Raw genomic sequence first — 22,663 nt, forward strand, 5'->3', positions numbered from 1 at the left:
ATACTTTACGATTAGCTTACTATTTACTATATAATAATCAGTTAAATAAATCACATTTTAGATGATGAAATACAATAAATTACCTATTTGATCGGCTCTATAGGCATTGCGTGCTGATTAACGTCTGATAATGTTGCACATATTCTCCGCATTGTTCATCTGGAAATACAATTACAACTTAACTCACTCTGTGTTCGCTCAATCAATTGAAATAATCTTACGTTTCAGGAAGTCCGGAGATCCCCGCACTCTTATGTTCTTCGCCTGGAAGAAACTATACACCGAATGAAATACCAGCGGGTCTTTGGTTTTGAAGGCCGCCTCAAGGTATTTCCTTGCCGGCAACGAGTCCGCGCCCGGCATCTGCTTTGCAATACGAAGTGCTTCGATGACCTGACCCCGCTCGAGCAGAACTTCCAGAATGATTTCGTTGGCGTTCAAGCGGGCCAGCATATCGAGCGCCATTTGCGATATCGATGGATGCTTGTTGGACAACGACAACAGAAAGCATGCCAACGGTTTCGACTCGTTCAAGGCGGAATACTTTAGCAAATTTTGCAGTGTGTCGAACTGCTTGTTGTTGACCAAATCTATTACGATCTGTTTGCTGAGCTCGTGGCTGGGGGCGATTCCGTGCCGGGCAAGAGAATGCAAATAGAGCAGCAAAATTTTGCCAAGTTGCTCTGCTTCTGTAATGCAGGAAAATACGGCCGTATACATGTCAGCTTGGTCGATGAGCACTCGTGGAGTGACGACGTGCTTCTGCGACTGCGACTTGCTGGAGAGTGCCATCAGGGCCATTTGACTTTGCAGCTCGTTGTCCAGTACGCTTTTGTACAAGGCGTTCAACTTATTAAACACAGTCTCGATGACTGGCAGCATGGTTCCGCTGTAGTTGGTACCCATCATCTCTTTGAGTACGTTTAGCAGAGCAGACTTGCCGTCGCTTCGTTGTAGAAGAAATTCCACCAGACGGATTCGGTCGGTGATAAGCGTGCAGAGCGAATTGAGCTTCAACAACACGTACCACAGGCAGCCCAACTTGGCATCGATTACAATGTTCGGTTGAAATAGGACCCAGTGTTGGGAATCTGAAATGAAGTTATTTTATTTCATTTGTTTTCATTACGATTTGCGTAGCACGTAGTCGTTTCAAGATGAAGTAAAACATCTCAATTACGAAAGAATAAAAGGAAATAGAAATAAATTGCAATAATAATATAATACGAGGAAGTGATTAACCAAAGAATCAAAAAAACTTACAAAGATCACAATTAACCGTCTTTCCGTCGAGCGATATGCTCGGCACTTCCAAGGCAAAAGGTTTGATTGGTTTGGCTGGAATTATCGGCTGATGGATAACCGCACCAGAGTTGGCGTCCATCTCTCCTCCGCCGAGGGCAATGTCGAACAGCATCGAAGTGGCCGTAGCTTGATGATGCACTACCACCACATCGTCGACAATGTTCATAGCGAAGCGACCGTTTTGTCCCAATCGAAGTATGTGGGATTTCTTCGGTGCCAGACCAGGACCATTCAATAGGTATATAACGACTTCAAACTGACGATTCTGCAGCTGCTTCAGTATCATGATAGCATTGGTTCCGTAAAGTTGCGCCAAGGTGACGTCTCGCCCAGAACAGCTCTGACCAGCACCTAATTCCAGCCGGGGTAGTTTCGTGATGGTCGATGGCTTCAGAAGAACCGGTGTCAAGATGGACCCATTGTTCGACGATAGCAACGCAAAGTTTGACGGCGGACAGAAGCTGAACCAACTGACCGATGAGTTCAGAGACTTGACCGATTTCAGTGTTCGCTTCTCCAGATTTATCTGGAAGATCTCCACTCCCGCGTTGGAGATTAGTGCTACCTGGCGATCGTGAACCCACACAAATCCGTAAATGGTATTTTTCCCCTGGTGGACCAGCATATCTGCTACGTTTGGTTGATTATTTGCGTTGAACGGCACGAATTCCACGGCTATCTCGTTTCGTTGAACTGCTAGAACTTGGTTATCGGGTGCAAACTTGATCGAACGAATTGTGCCACGGTCTTCCATGCAGAAGGATATATTCTGCACATCGTTGGCACTCTTTACTACAATCCCAGTGGCACCTCCGGAACGTACGGCAAATACCTAGGGGGAGATTGCGAAGGATATTTTTTTTGCAAAGTTAGATGTTACAAAACAATTACCTGCTGCTTGGCGTCATCGAAGAACACATTAGTCAATTGACTCACAGCATCGAACCGAACAGGTTCCGACGATAACTCCAGATAGTAGTGTTGAAAATCCGATGCTCTATCCATTGCTGGCCTTGATTTATTGTACCGGTTCTCCGTTCTAAAAGGGCATATTATTTTATTCGATTTAACTATAGTTACCAAAACAAAACTTATGATAAATATGAATCAGCGGAATCAGCCGAAATTTACCTGATGACAGAATTCGAAAAAGCGAACAGTCAGATGGAAAGAAATCGAAGAGAAAAATGACAGCCGACAAGCATATAAGAAAGACGAGATAATAACAAAAATAATCACAGCTGTTCTATATATCATCAGTATGAAGGTAGGTACTTACCGATCCTCGTGTAGATATCAATTTGATAAAATATTTACCTACAGTTAAATTATTTTATATTTTTTAGGTATGTGCGTTCGCCAATACTCTCTTCATATTAGAACGTGATATTTGTAAAGGTGTAATAATTCACCAAGTTTCTGTGGATGGTATCTAAAATTAGAAAAATATGAACGCGATTATTGCGTTGTGTCATTTTTGCGAAGCTCACGGTAAGTACTTATTTTCTTGTGAATAATTCTTAGGCGGTTTCTACTATTGTCAGAAAGTATATTTAATAGATTCTAAATAGTCCAGTCCTATTCAGACAAGTTTTAAGCACAATTAGTCATAGAAGACTGCCAATAGGGTGGCTGTGCCAGTAATAGTGGTGTACCAGTAATAGTGGAAACTCGATTTTCGCTTGATGTAGTGCACTTTGATTTTTACAAATTACTTCATTGCATAGCGCTTGCCTAAAAAAGGTGAATGTGTGCGAAAAAGTTTACAAATTTTCCGAGAAAACATCTAAAAACATCATTTTTCCTTATCTTTTTGGCTCCTTTGCACCAATAATAGTGAGGCGTTCCTATAATAGTGAATCAATAAGTAACCGATGGGATTCACTATTATAGGAACAGAAGTTAGCTAGTACCACTATTACTTGTCCATGTACCAAAAAATAGAGGGAGCGTTTTTCAAAAGAAAATATTTTGAAGTATCAACAATATTTTTCCTGAAAAGTAGATGAGAACAGCTTTCTGCCAATATATTTACATAACAGGAAATATATTCCTATCAATTGTTATAAATTAATCAATTTGGACCTGTCACTAATACCACGATTACCGGTACACCGACCCTAATAGAACAAATCGAAACTGTAATTTGGGTAATTTGTCACAAGCGACTTAGGGTCGATTTCTTCACATCCGCTTAGGCCTTAAACCATGTTTAAGCGTATGGGTAAGCACCGCTTAAGAGTTAAGCGGAGGTGAAGAAATTGGCCCTTAGTGAAACATACAACATTAGACTACACATTTTTATTGTTACTTCCACTGGGGGTAGGTACCAACTGATATATGTTTAGTTTAGTTTTTAAGAAATTCATATCTTATGGTATCTACTCTTTTTATACCTAGTATAGAAACAAAAAAAAAGGCAAATTTAAAATAAACAATTTAAGATAAACAGATTAAGATTAACAGTAAATTATTCAGAATATTTTCTTTTGTTATAAGAAGAGGGCCAATTTTATCAGCTCCTCTCAGAGTTTTAATCCTCAATAGTAAAATTGTCTCAAGAATCTTTTGTTGAATCTACTTAGTCGGAGGTACCATCCAGAAAAGAAATTATTTTGTTATTTGAGGTAAGTTAGGGTGAGGAGTTGGGCGATTATGTCCTTTAAAAGTACGCATTTTCCCGGAATAAGGCAAAAGAGTAGATTACTGCTTATTCAAAAGTATGCATTTGCTCGGAATAAGACAAAAGAGTAGTTGACTCCATTGTGTTATTGTCTTAATAATTGCTTTAGTTTTATGTTAATTATTATTTTTGAAAGTAATGATGGTTAAAAAACATGTGTTCTTATTTAGGTCACTTTGACCTGGGATCTCTTCAAAGGAACATAAATAGTTCCACTGGGTAACCCTATTTGTTAATTGAACCGTTTGTTTGAGAAACTGCATATGTAACATTTTTGGCCAAAATGAGATTTTTATATATTCTGAATCCTCGTCCAAAAATACGTATTCTGGTAAAAAATACGAAAAAAAAATTTTTGTTCAGGAATGTATGAATTTTTTTTCGTTTGTTTGAGAAACTACCTATGTCCACGCACTTTGAAGAGCAAGTGTGGAGTACTGCTTACAGTTTTTGCACTGGAAATGCCCCAGGGTGTTTTACCAAAAACTATTGATCTGCATCAAAGAAATCGAAAGATTCAGGGGTAATATGCCTAAAATACGGACTAAGTTCGTTTTATTCGACGTCAACATTTCGTGACGTTACAACGCGAGGTTCTTCAAAAACAGTTTTTTCAATGCTTTGTAACATCACGAAAAAGTATACCAATTTTAAAATCAATTTTTAAATGAGTTTTCGATCCATACAGTTTGGTATTGTTCCAAAATGAAAAAGATATAATAATGTTCCATAATATATTAAATGCAGTCCTGACTTTTGATCAATGGCATGGAGCGTAATTCCAATACCTACATTTGCAAACTAGAACACATATTTAGGCACATATTTTTCTTTGTAAGATTTCACCAAGTAGAAACAAAAAGCTGATCGTTCGAGCATAATACATAGTGTTTGGCCTTATTTAAAATTGCGACCCAACTGAAATTGAAAATTCTATAAAAAAAATATGATTGAAATCTAATGATAAATTTTATTAAGATAGTAGAAGAAAGTGTGTACAATTAGACTTCATATTCCGAACGATCGCTTTGATACTTGGGTTTTCAAACGCCAAACTGTTTGAAGGTAACTTCAATAGCAGAACTAGTTCTGAAAAAAATGTATATTCCACGTGAAATACAATATACTTCAAGAAATCTAAAATTAGTTATCTAATAAGTACACTGGTTATCAACACCACTCAAGTAACCAAAAGTTCGTTTGAGAGTACGTTTTTAGCTTAAGCAGCTCAGTAAAGCCGATTAAGCGAAAAACGTACTCTTAAAGGAACTTTTGGTTACTTGGGCATCGTTGAAGAAATTTTATAATTTTTCACTACGTGGGTCACATTTCATATCAGACGTATGAAAGCACATAGTCACTCTCTATGCAGTTTGAGGTTCCTAAGCCCCAGGAGGCTATGGATATACAGCCCTTGATCACTAACGTTGCTGTCGTTGTCGTTGGATGGGTTGGATATACTAACGCCCTACACCGGAAAATCTCACATTGATGGTTGCATAGTACTGTTCCTAACTGAGCTGGCACCTTTGGACCTCTGAAAGCAGTATTTCTTTCAGCAGAACCAATTAGCTGAGGTCTAGCTGATCATGTATGTACGTGTACGCGATATTTTAGAATAAATCATTTGACACGGGGAAACCGAATGAGCTCATTGAGATTCTAGAACAGATCTTTTATTTTTTTTTTTATAAATGTTAGTTCATCATTAAATAAACCTAAATCAGATGGATTACGACTGTTTATTTATTGATTTGTTTTATTATTTTTTGTTTATATTGACCGAAGTAGTCGTTCACGATTTTATTGCTACTGCATGTAATGCAAAGGCATTCGATACCACGTGAATTTGACGTCACACGCTCCGTTGCTTGGATTGCAATCGTGACGTCATGCTCGTTTGGCTACACTAACTGACAGTTCGTTTGGCTACACTCGCCTTCGCCTCAGCTCGTCTATGGAACCTATAGTGTCTATAGTGAAAACGCATTTCATCGAGCTTGGAAACAATTATTCTCTGAACATATCATTAGACGAGTTCACTATTACATATTGTTCGTTCTGGTGCGAAAACTTAAGCACCTTCTCGGATTTAAAATAAAATCGTGAAGACCACGTCGTTTATGCTTGGACGAAAGGAAGGAACTGACATATTTATTTATACTTAACGAAAAAAAAACAACACGAAACGTTGACGTCGTCTTTACTTCAAAAAGGGCGAACATCCACCCCCGGCGTTAACGTGACCAGCTTGATCATTCTCCAATTCGGTCAACTGTTGCTCCGTTGGTAAAGGACATATTTTGGAAATACTCCGCTTCATTACTCCACCGGAAGTACGAATCTCCACCACTCGTACTAATCCATCGCTTCCCGGGTGCAAACTGACAATGCGGCCCATTGCCCACTTGAGCGGCGGCAAATTATCCTCCTTAATTATGACCAATTGTCCCACATATAAGTTTGGCGATAATCGTCGGTTTTTCATCCTTTGTTGCAAGGTGTTAAGATATTCCACAGAGAAACGTTTCCAAAATACTTGTTGCCGTTGTTTTATGTTCTGATACATTGAAAGCCGGTTCGTCGGAATGTTGCTGTAGTCGGGTTCTGCTGGAGCTATCAAACTCTCTCCTATAAGAAAGTGAGCAGGAGTAAGTGGCAACAAATCGTCCGGGTCATTAGAAATGGGAGTGAGGGGTCTTGAATTTAGACATGCTTCTATTTTGCATAATAAGGTACTGTAGCCCTCGTATGTGAAGGCAACATCTCCCATGGATCTCTGAATGTACAGCTTAACTTGTTTAACGCACGCTTCCCAGATGCCTCCAAAGTTTGGGGCACGTGGAGGAATCATATGCCACTGAACGCGATGTTCGTTCATACGCCGTTTTATTGAATCACTACTGTCGGTCAGCCTATTGTATAGTTGCTTCATCTCATTCTTGGCTCCAATGAAATTGGTCCCATTGTCGCAATACAAATTCTGACAATGCCCACGACGACTAAGGAAACGATCCAACGCCGAGAGAAAGCCTTCCGTTGACAAACTAGTTACTATTTCAAGGTGCACTGCCTTCACGCTCATGCATACGAATACGCAAATATAGGCCTTTGTGATATTGTATTTACGTTGCAACGGATTTTTCAATTTGATAGGGCCACAGAAATCAACTCCTGTATTAAGAAAGGCACGGACTGGCGTAACTCTAACGGATGGCATACTGCCCATTAGCTGCTCGATCCCTTGCGGTCTGGCCTTAAAACATGATAGGCAACTCCGTACAATATTATGAACAACACGCTGTCCACAAAGCGGCCAATATTTGTTACGAACAGCATACAATAATGCCTTTTCCGGTAAATGACCATTCATGTGCTCCCTTTGAACGATCATTCGAGTTAGTTGATGATGTTGCGGCAGAATTATGGGGTGCTTCTGACAATCATTCAACGGAGCATTGTTTAGCCTACCACCAACCACAATTACTCCATCACGTAAGATAGGATGCAATGATGACAAACGACTTCCAGCGTGCACTGATTTTCCAGATCTTAGCAACCGTAGCTCGTTTCCGAAAGTTTCAGACTGACACAGCTTGATGAGGCACAAAAGGGCAGCATCCGTTTCATTAATTGTTAGTATTGGCTGGTTCGAAACATCTCTCTTTCTAGCAGCGTTTGCGAATCGAAGACACCAACCAACAACGGATACCAAGCGAGGCAAGTTGGAAAATCTCTCGAACAATGGTGACACTTCAGTCATAGCAGTAACCAGGCAGTCATTGTGATAGGTGATTATGTCCCTTTCGAGTGTTTGATATTGCCTTGGCCAATGTTCAAATGCTGCTGCCAGCCAGGTTGGTCCATTCCACCATAACCGATTAGATTCCAATTGCACAGGTGTACATCCTCTAGAAAGAACATCTGCTGGGTTCTCAGCGCCACTTATGTGCTTCCAAGATGCTACTGAAGTAGAGTTTTGAATTTTACTTACGCGATTTGACACAAACAGATTCCATCGATTGTCGCTACTGCAGATTCGAGCTAAATTTATAGCCGAGTCAGTCCACAATGAAACAGCATCGAACTCTATATTCAACGCTTGCATTGACTTGACAGTCATCTCCGCAAGCAATGCCGCTCCACATAGTTCAAGCTCCACGGATGTTCTTTTTTTCAAATTCGTTCCCTTCTTTCCTGCAGGTGCTATTCTTGAACGGGCATACAACATTTGTACGTGAGTGTGGCCTGTGGAATCTTCACTTCGTATGTACAACACCGCACCGTAAGCAACGCCCGATGCATCACAAAATCCGTGCAACTGAATATTGCACGCCGAACTCAATACTGTGTGACGACGAATTTGGAATGCGTTGATTATCGTGAGCTCTGACACAAACTTCGTCCACAATGCAGCTAAATCCGTCGATACAGACTCATCCCAGTCATAGCCATCGATCCAAACGCGTTGCAATAGATGTTTAGCAGAAGTCAACACTGGAGCTATAAAGCCCAAGGGGTCATACACGGTTGCAATGCACTGTAGCATGGAGCGTTTTGAAACAAATTCTTCAATAAATTTGTCGATAACGATGTTGTATGAAATGGAATCACTTTCTGGATCCCAGAACACGCCAAGTGTTTTTACAGATCGTCGTTCATTTGGTGGTTCTCTATTCCCTTCATCAATGCCTTCTAGTACAGCCGTAGAATTTGACGACCATTTGTGCAATTCGAATTTAGCCGCCCCTAACAGATTAACGATTGCATCCCTTTTTTCTATCAAATCTTCTTCTGAGTCGGCTCCAGTAACTACATCGTCTACATAGGTATCGTGAAGAATGATTTCTTGAGCGAGTGGGAATTGTTTCCCTTGCTGATATGCCAATTCGGACAAGCATCTGGTAGCCAAAAATGATGCAGAGGCAGTTCCATATGTGACAGTTTGAAGACTGTAACATTTCAGTTCATCCATGGGAGACTCTCGCCAAAAAATGTGTTGCAGGTTGGCAGATTCCTCGTCAACAAGAATCTGTCGATACATTTTCTTGATGTCGGCCACGAAAACGAATCGATGAATGGTGAACCTGATCAAAATTGACTGAATATCATTTTGGACATTGGGGCCAATTCGAAGAATGTCGTTCAAGGATTTCCCTGTAGTTGTTTTAGAAGAAGCATTAAAAACAACTCGAAGCTTGGTCGACGAACTTGACATCTTTAGCACGGCGTGATGTGGAATAAAATAGGATGGGGATGGAAGATATTGCTCTGATGTTCCTATCATATGACCCAATGTTTGATACTCACGCATGAAATCAATATACATTGATTGTAGCACTTGATCTCGGTTTAATTTGGCTTCTAGTTTCGAAAACATAGATAGGTCGTACTTCTTCGAATCTCCCAGCACATTGGGATTTTCCAGTTGCACCATGAATCGGCCATCGTTCATTCGTTTGGTGCTTGCAACGAAATTCATTTCGCACGCCATTGCGTCGTTATTTGCTGATGAGTCTGGTTCTTGATTTTCCAGCTTCCATAACATTTCCACATTTGCATCATCGTAGGTTTCATTGTATTGCTGGAAGTTACACAGTTGCTTATTTTTACCTAATGATGGATTGTTGATTTTTCCCGCAACGACGAATCCGAATTGGGTGTTCTGTAGTGTAGGCAAATTACGACGAACGGTTGGCTCCCCAACAAGAATGTCATGGAATATTTCTGCTCCAAGCAATACATCAATTCTCGCTGGCTTGTAGAAATTAGGGTCCGCTATCGCTAATCCCGCTGCGAGATCCAAATCGGAAGGATTGTACTTTCTCGTTGGAATAAGTCCTGTTATTTCGTCGATGACGTAGAGCTCCAGCGGTACAGCGAAATTATTGAACCGAGACTTGATTGTACTGCTTACACTTTTCGTTGTATTGCAACTTGTTCCGCCAATTCCTTGTATCGACAAACGTTTGTTGTTGGACTGCAATCGAAGAGTTCTCGCTAATCTACTGCTGATGAAATTTGTTTGGGATCCTGAATCTAGCAAAGCGCGACACGGAATCCAATCCCCTTGATGGTCAGTAATTAAAACAACAGCTGTCGTTAGTAGAATTTGAATCGATGAAGTTGTTCGGCAGGAGTTGGCGGCAACTGTATCGTCCGGTTGGTCGATGTAGATCATGATATTGTGTATTGCACCGCATTTTTGACAGCAACGAACTTGGCAATGATTGGCCATGTGGTTGGATCTCATGCAGTTATAGCACAAGCCAAGGGCGCGCAATATATCAATGCGTTCGGTGGGATGTTTTCCTGAGAATTTCGGACACATGAATAGTGGATGTGGCGCCGGACACTCCAACACACAAGGCGGTAATGTGCCGGCATGAGCAAGCATGGGTCGTGTGGTTGTACGAATTATTGGTTTGCTGCTTGCAGTAGTGATGAATTGGTTAGACTGGTTCACTTCACGTGCCTCCAATGTATGACAGCGTCTTTCCAGAAAACGATTCATCTCGTCCAATGAAGGCAATACAGTTGGATTTGTTTCATTCTCCCACTCTTTGTACGTTAACGGGTCTAGTTTTTGGGACATCTGGATTACAATTATTTTCTCCCAAGACTGCGTAGGAATACCGAGCTGGTTAATGACAGCTACATGCTTGTTTATGTTCGTATGTAGTTTTCTTAAGTCTTTGCCTGATTCCTTTGACAGGGAAGGTAGGGAGAAAAGTCCTTTAACGTACTTTTCCATTAACACTCTCTTGTTCTGGTAGCGGTGCTTTAGTAGGTCCCACGCTATATTATAGTTACCCGATGTAGTTTCTAATGTTTGGATCATTTCCAATGCTGATCCTTTCAGTGACGACTTCAGATAATGAAATTTCTGAATTTCGGAAAGTCCTTGATTTTCATGTATCATAGCGATAAACGAGTCGCTAAACGGGAGCCATTGCATTACATCGCCATCGAATGTTGGCAATTGAATAGGTGGAAGTTTGAATGAATTATGACTGGTCGTGGCGTTTGAGGCCGCGTCATCAACTGGTTGATCTACCTCTGGTCTACGGAGAAGATCTAGAATTCTTGCCTTGGTGCTGAACAACATACCTTCAAACCTTTCCGCCTGCTCATCTGCGTTCTGTAGGACGTCTTCAGTTTGAGCAGATGCGATGATGGCTTCCTGAACTGTATTAAATTTGCCATAGATGCTTTGCAGAATCTCTAATCTGATCTCCAGCTCTGACAAGGACATCGTTTCTGAATCGAAATTCTGCACAAAGGAATATATTCTTTGCAGACTGGACACAATCAATGCTCGACTTTTGACGTGCCGCATTGGAAATACCGAACTAGTATTCGCAGCCATCGGGGTTTGCATTTCGCTCGGGTATTTATTTTTCTCCCATGTACGCGGCGGCGGCGGAGGCGGTGTTTGTGCAAAGGCTTGTTTCGACGACGGTGTTTGTACGACATGTTTCGGCGGCGGTATGTTATTTCGCGACGGCGACGATAGATTTTTCGGTGACGACATACTCGGCACTTTCAACCATAACCTCAACTCGGTGTTGGGATGGTGAACGACGGAAAAGCGACGATAACTCACAAATTAAAACAAATTTTGGCAGGAAACGCGGTCTTCCATTCCGTGTACTGTCTAATCCGGTCGATAGGACCAAAAATGTTCGTTCTGGTGCGAAAACTTAAGCACCTTCTCGGATTTAAAATAAAATCGTGAAGACCACGTCGTTTATGCTTGGACGAAAGGAAGGAACTGACATATTTATTTATACTTAACGAAAAAAAAAACAACACGAAACGTTGACGTAGTCTTTACTTCAAAAAGGGCGAACACATATCGTGACATGCCCTATTGCCGTGGGGTTAAGAGTGAAATCAGGAGTGATTCAGTTTCATTCCAAATTTTCGACCACTATTCTAGTTTGAATCTGGAGCCAAATAGAACAAACTCGCTGGTTTCCACAGCAGTGTTCTATTCATGTTTTTCAAATTTTCAATCAAATGAAATCATTATGTTGGCGCCAAGAAAGGCGCCGTAATTGCAAAGTGGATTGATCCGTAGATAAAATGACGCATTCATACACCAAAACAATTGGAAAATATTTGAATCTCGTGATTCAATCGTGGTTCAAATCTGCAGAAAATAGAACGGAGCGTTATACCAGTTTTATTTTTTTGACATTTGACTCGTATAAAAAATGAATCTAGAACAGCTGCTGGGAAAATGAATGTTTCAGATTCATATTCAAACTGACAGCCCCGAACGATTTGAATCACTGCTGATTTTACCCTAAAGACGTGTCCACAATAAATTCGCTATATAAAATATAATTTGTAACAATCACCCTTGAAAACTATGTCGCTTTAATCAATATTGAATACATTTGAAGAGAAAAATATGTTTTTAACTTCAACTCATGAAAAATGAATAAAATAGTGTTCGACATTTGACTTATGAATATGCCTAATACCGCGTACATTCCGAAGAAGATTCCAAATACCACGCATAAAATTGCCTAATACTGTGCCCTATCAAACAAGCTCAAATTATGAACTTAAAAGCACATGCACAATAAAATATGTAAATACCGTGACCTGCCCTAATTCCGCGCATTGTCTAATACCGTGGATTTTATCCAAAATGATGAATATAGAGGTACTGTCTGTCATACACATCACATTATTTGTTGAAATACACAAATATATATCAGAAAATGTTAGCAAATTATTATTGCGGGTATTTGTGACGTAAATTAGGCGCTAAAAAATAAATGTGAAAATGTATGGCTCGACCAGCCAAAAGTTACATCCGCTTAGCAAAACGCTTAAAATTATGGATATATTTCCAAGTCTTGTAGCTTGATTTTTAAATGATATTTACTTCCAATATCTCATTGAGCCCAGTTTTACAGCTATAAAAAATGAGCTGGGTACTGAAATGGTATTTAAATTTCTTGTTTTTGCATTTTTATTGATAAAAACAATTGTCGCGGTATTAGGCCATCTTCTTCGCCAGTAGTGCCTAATACCGTGACTAGGCTATACCGTGAAGTTGATACTCAGAAAAATAAAACGTAACCATCATATTGAATACATAGACCACTAGACAATATCGTATAGGTCTTGAAACATTTATATTAAATATCTACGACATTTTATGCGTAGGATTACTAGGGAAGCATCATTCAGATGAATTACATATTGCAATATGTATAATTCCAATACTTCCTCAAAGAAAAACTTCTGTTGGAAGACTTGAAGATGGTATACATCTAATGAACATATAAATCTTCTTTATTGTGTCGCTTAGCACATACGAATACAATATCATTTATGCGATATTTACCACAGACTATAGACGTAAATATTTTTCCTGTGCAGTTTCCTTTAGAAATGAAGGTAGAGTATTTTTCATCTGAATACAAATCCTCCCATTGTCTTCAAATCTACTTAGACACTCGATTGAATATCATCTATCTAAAACCTAAAGAAATGTGTAGTAATTTTTTTGAAAAATTAATAAACGCTTTTAAACCGTCAATATTGAGAAATTGCTAACTTCCCGAGGAAATGATTCTTTTCCCAGTAGGTATCTGTGTAAAATAGTAAATTTTTATGACGTTTTTTAGTATGTATGACCTAATAATTTAATTGAAATTTGTATATGATTCAATTATTTACACATTCTATTGTAAATGTGCTCTTAAGTTCATCATTTGAGCTTGTTTGATAGGGCACGGTATTAGGCTTTTTTCTGCGCGGTATTTGGAATCTTCTTCGGAATGTACGCGGTATTAGGCATATTCATAAGTCAAATGTCGAATACTATTTTCTTCATTTTTTTATGAGTTGAAGTACAAAACATATTTTTTCCTTCAAATGTATTTAATATTGATTAAAGTGACATAGTTTTCAAGGGTGATTGTTACAAATTGAATTTTATATAGCGAATTTATTGTGGACATGTCCTTAACCCCACGGTAATAGGGCATGTCACGGTAATTGAATCATACACAAATTTCAATTGAATTATTAGGTCATTTTAGTATAAAACGTCATATTAAATTACTGTTTTACACAGATCCCTACTAGAAAAAGGATCATTTCCTTGAGAAGTTAGCAACTTCTCAATATTGACGTTTTAAAAGCGTTTATTGATTTTTCAAATAATTTACTTCATATTTATGTAGATTTTAGATAGGTGATATCCAGTGTCTAAGTAGATTTGAAGACAATGGGAGGATTTGTATTCAGATAAAAAATACTCTACCTACATTTCTAAAGGAAACTATACAGGAAAAATATTTACGTTAATAGTCTGTGGTAAATATTACATAAATGATATCGTATTCGTATGTGCTGAACGACACAATAAAGACGTTTTGCGTGTTCATTGGATGTATATTATCTTTAAGTCTCCCAACTGAAGCTTCCCTTTGGTTCAGTTATGGAATAATACATCTGGATGATGCTCCCCTAGTTATCCTACGCATAAAATGTCGTAGATATCTAACATGAATGTTTCAATACCTATACGATATTGTCTAGTGGTCTATGTATCCAATGTGATGGTTACGTTTAATTTTTCCGAGTATAAATTTCACGGTAAAGCCTAGTCACGGTATTAGGCACTACTGGCGAAGAAGATGACCTAATACCGCGACAATTGTTTTGATCAATAAAAGTGTAAAAACAAATCTAATTCTAAATACCATTTCAGAACCCAGCTCATATTTTATAGCTGTAAAAGGCTCTATGAGATATTAGAAGTAAATATCATTAAAAAATAAGTTACAAGACTTGGAAATATTACCATAATTTTAAGCGCTTTGCTAAGCAGATGAAAATTTTGGCTGGTCGAGTTGATACATTTCTCGCTTAACTTTCCAAGGGACCTAAGTAACATTTTTTCATGAATTAATTTGAATAGCGCAATCAACAGAACAACATGAAAGCTATTGATTGCAGTATTCAAATTAATTCATGAAAAAAATGTTGCTTAGGTCCTTTTGAAAAGTTTAGCGAGATTTTCACATTCATTTTTTAGCGCCTTATTTACGTCACAAATAATTAATTCGTTGTAATCTTTATAGATTTATTTCAACCTCAACTGTAAGCCTTAAGTCGAGTCAAGTACGAGACACTGAAAATGGCCGTAGTGGAATAAATTGTTTAGTACTAACTCGTATTATGACAGGTGAATACATCCCTCTAAAAGAGCTTTATTATTTTTTAATTCCCTGAAGTCAAATATAATTAAAAGTCAATATAGCTGATTGTACTGTGGGCAAATATCTTTTTTATTTATTTAATGTATAAAAATGAGTATTGTGTTGTGTATTCCTGTTAGTACCCGCTTTATTTACTTTACAGAGAATAATTCAACAGATTTTTCACTTGTCCTGCATATACTGACGGAAATGGGTGATGTCGCCGAAATACTACTTCACTCTTCACATCGATTGAAAACTTCCCGAGCAGGAGCGACGACCTCGATCACAGAAGTTGGTATAAACTAGCGTTGCATAAGAGGTAAAATACCAAAAAATAATACCAAAAACTTATATGCAGAATACTTGAGGCATAACATGCTTAGGCATTTTAATACCAAACGAATAATAATTGGTTATGCATTTGGTATTGAAATTCACTTTAATAACTGAGTTTGTTATGGCTTAAGTATTATGCATATACATGTTTGGTATTATTCCTTTGGTATTTTACCTCTTATGCAGGGCTAGTTCATAACAGAGTATGGTATCAATAACAGAATCAGGTATTATTTAGCCAATTCCACCTGCTCGGGTTGCTTTCTGTATTTATATTGATAGGTTCAACCTGTAGCTGTACACAAATTGAACCAATTTGTTCGAATATCTTAGAAGCTCTGTATGCTATATGAGGAATATTTTTCCGTGTCGTTACAACGCAAAACTTCACCTAGGTGAAACTCAGGCTATTTACCACCGATTTTATTTATATTACCGCCAAAACAAAGCTTTTTTCGAGTAACTGGTCAAAATTCAGGTTTCTTACAATTTTAAATCAAATTTTGCAAAGGGCACCGATTCTATACTTTTTCATCTTTGAATAGATGAGAACAGGGTGCAAATTGATGCATCAGAACCAAAATTACAATCAATTTGGGAAAATATGTCTAAACAGCCATTACTCTTCATTATTATCAATTATACTAATTGTATTTGCGAAGGGTTTTAACTGCTCAAAAATGGCAATATTTCCCAGCTCGTTCTTCAGTCAGTTCTTCCTCGCATTCGAGAAGCTATTCTGAAGTGAGTTTTGGAAAATATCGAAAGCTTTCGGACGTGAGCTCACGAAAAACAACCGTTTCACTTTGGAATAAGTCTAAGACTACTTTATTCTACAATTTGAAGTGAGATTATATACATGTTTTCTACAACTAATGTTTACATACGTTTCCTTTTCCGACTCAAATGTTCTACCCGAAAATTATCTGCCTGCACTATGTTGCTGACCGTCGCGTCGATGATATTTGATTTTATTGCACTATTTCGTTGCCCTGCCTTTCCTAAGCGTATCGCATAGGCGCGCCCGTCGAAGATAAATGAATAGTGCTGTCCAATGAGCAGCTCGAAGTAGCTCGAAGTTGTTCCCGTCCTGCTCGTTCTTTTTTGTCAACAAACGGGCATGAGCGTGACAGGAACAACTTCGAGCTACTTCGAGCTGCTCATTGGACAGCATTAATATTTTCCAATGTTGTTCTATCATCTTCGCTTAGGGAGTTTTATTGCCCTTTTCCTTTCGTCAGAACAGAGTACGCAAATACTGAAGCATTAATGCATGCGTTACAATCTTCTCGCACTTTATCGCTATGCACTATACTATGCTTTCAAAGAACATGAATTTTGCCAGGCTAAACATTCTTCTAAACAGATAATGCTATCTACAAAGCAACTATGTGTGATGTCTAATATGGGTGAAATGACGAGTGTTTGTGATTTCTAAAGTAATCAATTATTTCTGTTCGCAACAATCAATTATACTAATTGTTAGCCAAAAACTTATTTTTCGCTAAAATATTATCATACCAAATATTTTATTTGATGATTTAGGTATTGGAAAATAAGGGACACACATAGATAATGTCAAAAATTGAGCTTTCAAAGTTTATGCCAAATGGCTCCTGGCTATTCAACTTGTTATGCCAAACGGCATTATGCCAATATGACGCGTATGCCAAACGACATTATGCTAAATGGCATTATGCCGTTTGGTTTGGGGTAGCCTCGCTGAGCGTTGGACAGAAATCAAACCAGATTTCCCAAAGCTGATTTTTTTGGATTCAAAGGGTCGGTTGACAAAAAGAGTGTTAAGAAAATTATGTTGAGCTTTTTAGTGGAATGTCTTCACTTGTCATAAGACGAGTTTGTACAATCCCATTGAATTCCACCACTTAATTGTATCTTGACAGATACGTATTTCAACCTCAACAGTAAGGCCGTCTTCAGTGTCTCGTACTTGACTCGACTTCGAAAGGTTTCCTACAGAAAGCCGACTATTATTACACTGAAACTTATGCACATGTTGCGAAGTTGGAGACAAATCGTATTAGCAGTCAGAAAGGGTTCCTTTTCCACCAAATGGATGTCAAGACAGCGTTCGTTCATGGCGACCTGAATGAACAGATCTTCATGGCGGTTCCAGAGAGATGGCATAAATTGATTTGTAATATGTATCAACTATTGAAATCACTATATGGCCTGAAGCAATCTCCGCGTTTCTGGAACGAAGCTAGATTTTACCCGTCGAGACGGGAAATACACTGGTGGAAATAAGTATAAAGACAAGCTCGGTTTCCATACAAAATGGCCATATTGGGAAGTCAATATCTCGATTCTTAGCGATTCGATTGGGCTGATTTTTTGCCAACAAGCCTAAAATGACTTGAATTTTTATTCAATGATAGTTACATTTATGCATATATTCTGGTTATACGCATTTCTGTTGGAAATAATTATAAAGACAGTTCCGTTGTATGGAGCTCTATATAAAAAAGTGGTGTCTTTATAATTATTTCCAGATTTTGAGGTCAAAATCAACAGAGATGTATAAAATTTACTCAAAGATCTAAAGTTCAAGTTAAAAAATGGTGCCTAGTAAAATTTCAGCCAAATCGAATCGCTACGAATCGAGATATCGATCCTTAATCATGATGAAAATGTATGAAAATCATGCTTGTCTTTATACTTATTTCCGGCGGTATATGTGCCATTTTCGTCGTTCTGAAGGTGGCTGACCTTTTAATAGTCGAAAAGAAACTGTCAACTAGGGGGAAAGACGGCTTTGGCAGGTTTTGTTCTATTATTGGCAGGGGGGTTTTTGTCGACCAAATTTTATGAAATTTGACCACAATATTCTTTGATATGCAAAGAATGTTTAGGCCAAATTTGAGCCTAGTTAGTCATAAAAAATTTCCCTTCCAATGATAGAACAAAACCTGCCAAAGCCGTCATTCCCCCTATTTTGAAATTTAAACACTACCATTACCTTGCAATGAAGATACGCTACAAAAAAAAAGGCGGAGGAATGATGTTGTCTCAAGAAGCACGTAAATGCAGATATTCCATAAGGTTGGCATGTCGGAATGCAATCCATCGAGAATTTCGATGAAGAAAGGGTTGCAGTTTAATCGATAAGAATTCGAAGGTATTACAGAACCGCATAGATAATGGTAGCTTCCTGTTGGACAGCACTCAAGCGAATAGTAAGCTATTTAATAGATTTTGTCCATGGTTTGACACAACGGCGATTGTGCGCTTCATTCAAACTATTTTGGTCAACTACTGCATCCAACAGAAAGAATGGATCTATCTGGTAGTAACGTGAATTGATCAAAATATGTTGAACAGAGTATTAGCAAAGAGAACAGACATGGATGCTCGAACAAAATTTCTAGGGCTCCAATGCATGGCCAAATAACAGTATTACTGTTCTGTTTTCTCAAGAAAGGTTTGACTTCCTATTGATAAGGGGCGCGCCTTTAATGGGGTTGCTCTCTGTAAAGGGTTTAAATAGCGGGACCTTGTTTTGATGCTCTTAAGAAAACAAAACAACAAACTACATTGCTTCTTAATAGTAATTACACCTATCCAGATAACATTAAAACATTTTTCTTCCCAACCTTTTCAGGCCCTGGTGCGCTGTTCTGCACCCAGACCTTGCGGGAAACCAACATCCAACAATTGGACATTCATTTTGACACCGACAGGAAAGGATGCGCGGCCTGCAACTCGATTGGCAACAGTCTCGGAATGGTCAGCAAGGACCCGGACAGCAACGCACACTTTGTCAGCAGCCAGATCCCGGTCATCAACGAGACCATCGAGCTGGTCAAGAAGGCCGCCTTTCGGAGTATTAGCAGCGAAGTGTGCTCCGCTGCATCCCCGTCGTCTAGCAGTTGCAGCGCCGGTGACGATGGAGGAGGCGGATTAGTGTTCTTTGGAGACGCTCAACGGGGTCACGTGCTAAGTCATACCTTCCATCTGATGGATTCAGAAGCGCGCGGCTTTACCAAACTGTTTTCAATAGTCATTTTGATGAAGGATAAAATGTTCCTACTGAACATTCAGCCCTTTCTGGCGGATTGTTTAAACAAAATCTCCAAGAAGTTGCAAGGATATGCGCGGACGGTTCATGATGAAGACCTCATAGCACAAGGATCACAACGGGCACAAAGAATAACCCAGGGCTACGCGAACAATCCTACTAAAACCAGATCTCTTGTAGATCTAACGGGGAAGGACTCAATCTTTGCGTACTTGCATGCCCATTTCAGTTTCGTTTTGTGGGCTGGGGCAAAATATTTGACAGAGAGTATCACTCTCGGGAGCCCTTCGGTTCCGGCTTGGTTAGGTCGAGATACAGAGGAAGGTTTTGCGATGGTTCAAACTGAAAAAGAAGGATATCTCATGCGAAGGATGGGCTATAGCAAAACCGACGATGACAACGATCGGATCGACGAACGGTCGAAAGCAAAGTATTCGTTAAAAGCGTTCCGTCAGATATTGAAAGGAGACTTCACATCAGTTTGCTTCTGTGTGATCGCCGGAATACAGATAGTAATTCGGGCGCCGTACGTAAAAGGCGCTTGTTTGGCGAGAAATCTTAAAAAGATGCTACCAGAACCATTGCACAAATTGGTTCGGACGCAAGCCGAATCCTACAAAGCTGCCAGCGAGTGCAGAATAATTAACCTAAGTCAGGATGCGGTCGCTCCAAATCCATCAGCTGGGATAATGAGAATCGATCTGTTGGACGATCGTGAAACGGTTGCTGTTTGCGTGTGGCAGGGTGATCTTCCTTTAAAATGTAAGTTTTTTTCAATAAGTACGATGTGTCTTTCATCAATTGATAATCGAATTTATCGCCCAAAGATGCGACCGTCGATGGACATCCATCAAAACAGAATTGAATACATTACCGTTTCTTCTCGTTTCCAGTGCCAACATTGCTCCAAAAAATCCTCAAAGCTGTAGACGAGGAACTGTTTACTGATCTGGTTCTGGACAAGCATCTTCGGGCTATGATCGAAGAGTGGAAAAAGTAAGTCTCCGATGCAGTGGATTCCTATTTCACTTTGAACATGGCTTTCTTTCACTTTCAGCAAAGTGGTCTGCATCCGCAAGATGAGCTCCAACCAGGACGTGGCCAAAATGAAGAAAATTCTCGGCATTCAACACCAGGACCAGGTTTTAGTCAACTACTGGCACAGTCACTTATGACACACTGGAAAGATTCGATTTCATGGAATCATTTTTCATATATTTTCACTTAAATACACGAATAATAGAAGGAAAGATGTTGTTTCCTTTAGAACCGACAACAATGTGAATTTCCACAATTCTTTCCTTAGTTCTTGAAACCGCAGCTACTACGGCGACCACGAGCCTTCTCGTACTTGCGTCCCTTTGATTGGACATAAGGCCGTGTGTTGGAGTGTGGCACTGGGGGCACGTCCGAAGTGGGTGAAAGCTTCGCGGGCGGTTCGTTCTCCTGCATCAGAACGGTGTTCTTTCCGGTTGGGGCAACCAGAGCCAACTGATCGAAGGTGTAGATCTTGCCTCCCCACTTCAGAATGCGTTCGCGGGCCTTTTCCGTTACTCGCAGGGCGCAAACGTTCAGCTTCGGACAGTACAGCTTGCGGTTGTCGTTGGTCACAGTTCCGACAACGACGGCGATGGAGTTCTCATCCTTGCCGCGCAGCTTCATCAGTTTGGTCACCCGGGATAGTGAAATTGGTGGCCGGTTGGTTCTGCTCATGAACAGACGACGCAGGACGATTTTGTTGAACTTCTTGTGCGTTCTGCGGTACAGGAAACGGTAGAGCTATCCAAGAAAAGGAAAATGATAATTTTAGTAAATATTATTACATTTCAGCATGTTATAGGTTGAAGCATTACGTTTTTAGGGCTGGGTGATATCGGTTTATTTTTCGTTTTGAGATTTTTTACATCAAATTGATCCTTTCCGTTTGTTCCCTAGTATATGCTAAGCCCTATAATATAAATGAATTTGTATAAATTGCCTTATTTGTAGCAACTTGATCACGTTCCTCTATCAGTTTATCCTATAAATGTTATTCTAGTGAGTACGATATTGGTTTTATTTATCTTATATTTTAAAGATCCTGAAAGATGTTTTTTTTTGTTTGGTATTCTAAAACCGTGGTTTCAAACTAATGTCCATTGAAAAAACACTTTTTTATAAACAAAATTCGTTATTTCAAATGTTATTTTCTAAATAAAGTTCTGGATGTTTAAACAATTCTGACCACTACCTTTCCTAACCACTACCAGCCCTGCACGTAAACAATGCACTCCCTTTCAAATTTGCAAAACTTACCTTAACCAGCAGCCGCAGGTACACATCCAACGACTTGGGCTTGGTACGGCGAACCTTACGGTCCCACTTGTGATTGATATCAATACCCTAAAAGAACAGAAACACCAAAATTCTTCCATTAGCAAGAGATCAACACTTTTTGGCCAACAGTGACAAGCGGTGAAACGAGAACGAAGCCAAAGAGCCACATGCAATCAACACTTTGTAACGCAAACTATGCACTTTTCTGGTGAAATATCTCTTTTCTCGTCGATTCTCCACCTGTATCACTATTGGCCGAGTTTGTTTTTCACTTTTAAATTGAAATATCGCGTAAATGTACCATATTTTTAACTCAAAACCGCGGCGGATAAATTTGCAAACAGAACGACTCTTACCATCTTCAAGACCGGAAAAAGAAAGAACCAGCGCTACCAACCGAAACTTCGGCGTAGCTGTCAAAAGATGACACTTGACGTTAGAACAATGCCCACTCTGAAACGGAAAAGGCGGGGAAATTGGCGGGTGTTAATTAACACACGGGAAAGATAAAAACCTGATTCTATAAGTACTTTTGACGTAGGACTAAATAGGTATTGCCGATTTCACCAATTTGAAGAGTTTGATTGTAGATTGTTGTGTAGATTGTGATTTGCCTGTTTCATTTTCTCACACTCACTCTCATTTCGGGTTGATTGATTTTTGTTACTAAAATTTACCCAATTATAACCCATTACACGTGAGTCACATGTAAAGGTCACACTTAAAAAATATGACCGAACTCGGTTCATA

The 22,663-nt window shown here is 39.3% G+C and overlaps 3 protein-coding genes, 1 long non-coding RNA gene and 1 pseudogene across 5 annotated transcripts; 2 read left to right on the forward strand and 3 right to left on the reverse strand.

Moving 5' to 3' along the window:
• LOC134218052 (regulator of MON1-CCZ1 complex-like) lies at positions 1–2,719 on the reverse strand. 2 transcript variants are annotated; one of them, XM_062696920.1, is made up of 5 exons: positions 2,585–2,719; positions 2,197–2,344; positions 1,264–2,137; positions 222–1,091; positions 1–159 (listed from the first exon to the last, which is right to left on the reverse strand). In XM_062696920.1, the coding sequence occupies exons 2-5, from the start codon at positions 2,308–2,310 to the stop codon at positions 98–100; spliced, it is 1,920 nt and encodes a 639-aa protein (XP_062552904.1). In that variant the 5' UTR covers positions 2,311–2,344; positions 2,585–2,719; the 3' UTR covers positions 1–97. The 2 variants fall into 2 exon arrangements, with proteins under 2 accessions (XP_062552904.1, XP_062552906.1); XM_062696922.1 differs by lacking the exon at positions 2,585–2,719 and adding an exon at positions 2,437–2,519.
• On the forward strand, positions 2,658–20,847 carry LOC134218053 (folliculin-like). The gene is made up of 4 exons (XM_062696923.1): positions 2,658–2,796; positions 19,181–20,359; positions 20,491–20,593; positions 20,655–20,847. Exons 1-4 carry the CDS (start codon positions 2,754–2,756, stop codon positions 20,770–20,772), a joined length of 1,443 nt encoding a protein of 480 aa, XP_062552907.1. The 5' UTR covers positions 2,658–2,753; the 3' UTR covers positions 20,773–20,847.
• On the reverse strand, positions 6,048–11,836 carry LOC134218054 (uncharacterized). Its single transcript, XM_062696924.1, has 2 exons — positions 11,099–11,836; positions 6,048–6,619 (listed from the first exon to the last, which is right to left on the reverse strand). Exons 1-2 carry the CDS (start codon positions 11,520–11,522, stop codon positions 6,192–6,194), a joined length of 852 nt encoding a protein of 283 aa, XP_062552908.1. The 5' UTR covers positions 11,523–11,836; the 3' UTR covers positions 6,048–6,191.
• On the forward strand, positions 7,642–8,586 carry LOC134218056 (uncharacterized). The gene is made up of 2 exons (XR_009981235.1): positions 7,642–7,779; positions 8,192–8,586. It is a non-coding gene; the product is annotated as an uncharacterized LOC134218056 (long non-coding RNA).
• On the reverse strand, positions 20,786–22,298 carry LOC134218055 (large ribosomal subunit protein eL18-like; annotated as a pseudogene).
• Positions 22,299–22,663: the final 365 nt, after the last annotated feature.

Source organism: Armigeres subalbatus, chromosome 2 (assembly GCF_024139115.2).
Source record: "Armigeres subalbatus isolate Guangzhou_Male chromosome 2, GZ_Asu_2, whole genome shotgun sequence".
NCBI classification, from domain to species: Eukaryota; Metazoa; Arthropoda; class Insecta; order Diptera; family Culicidae; genus Armigeres; species Armigeres subalbatus.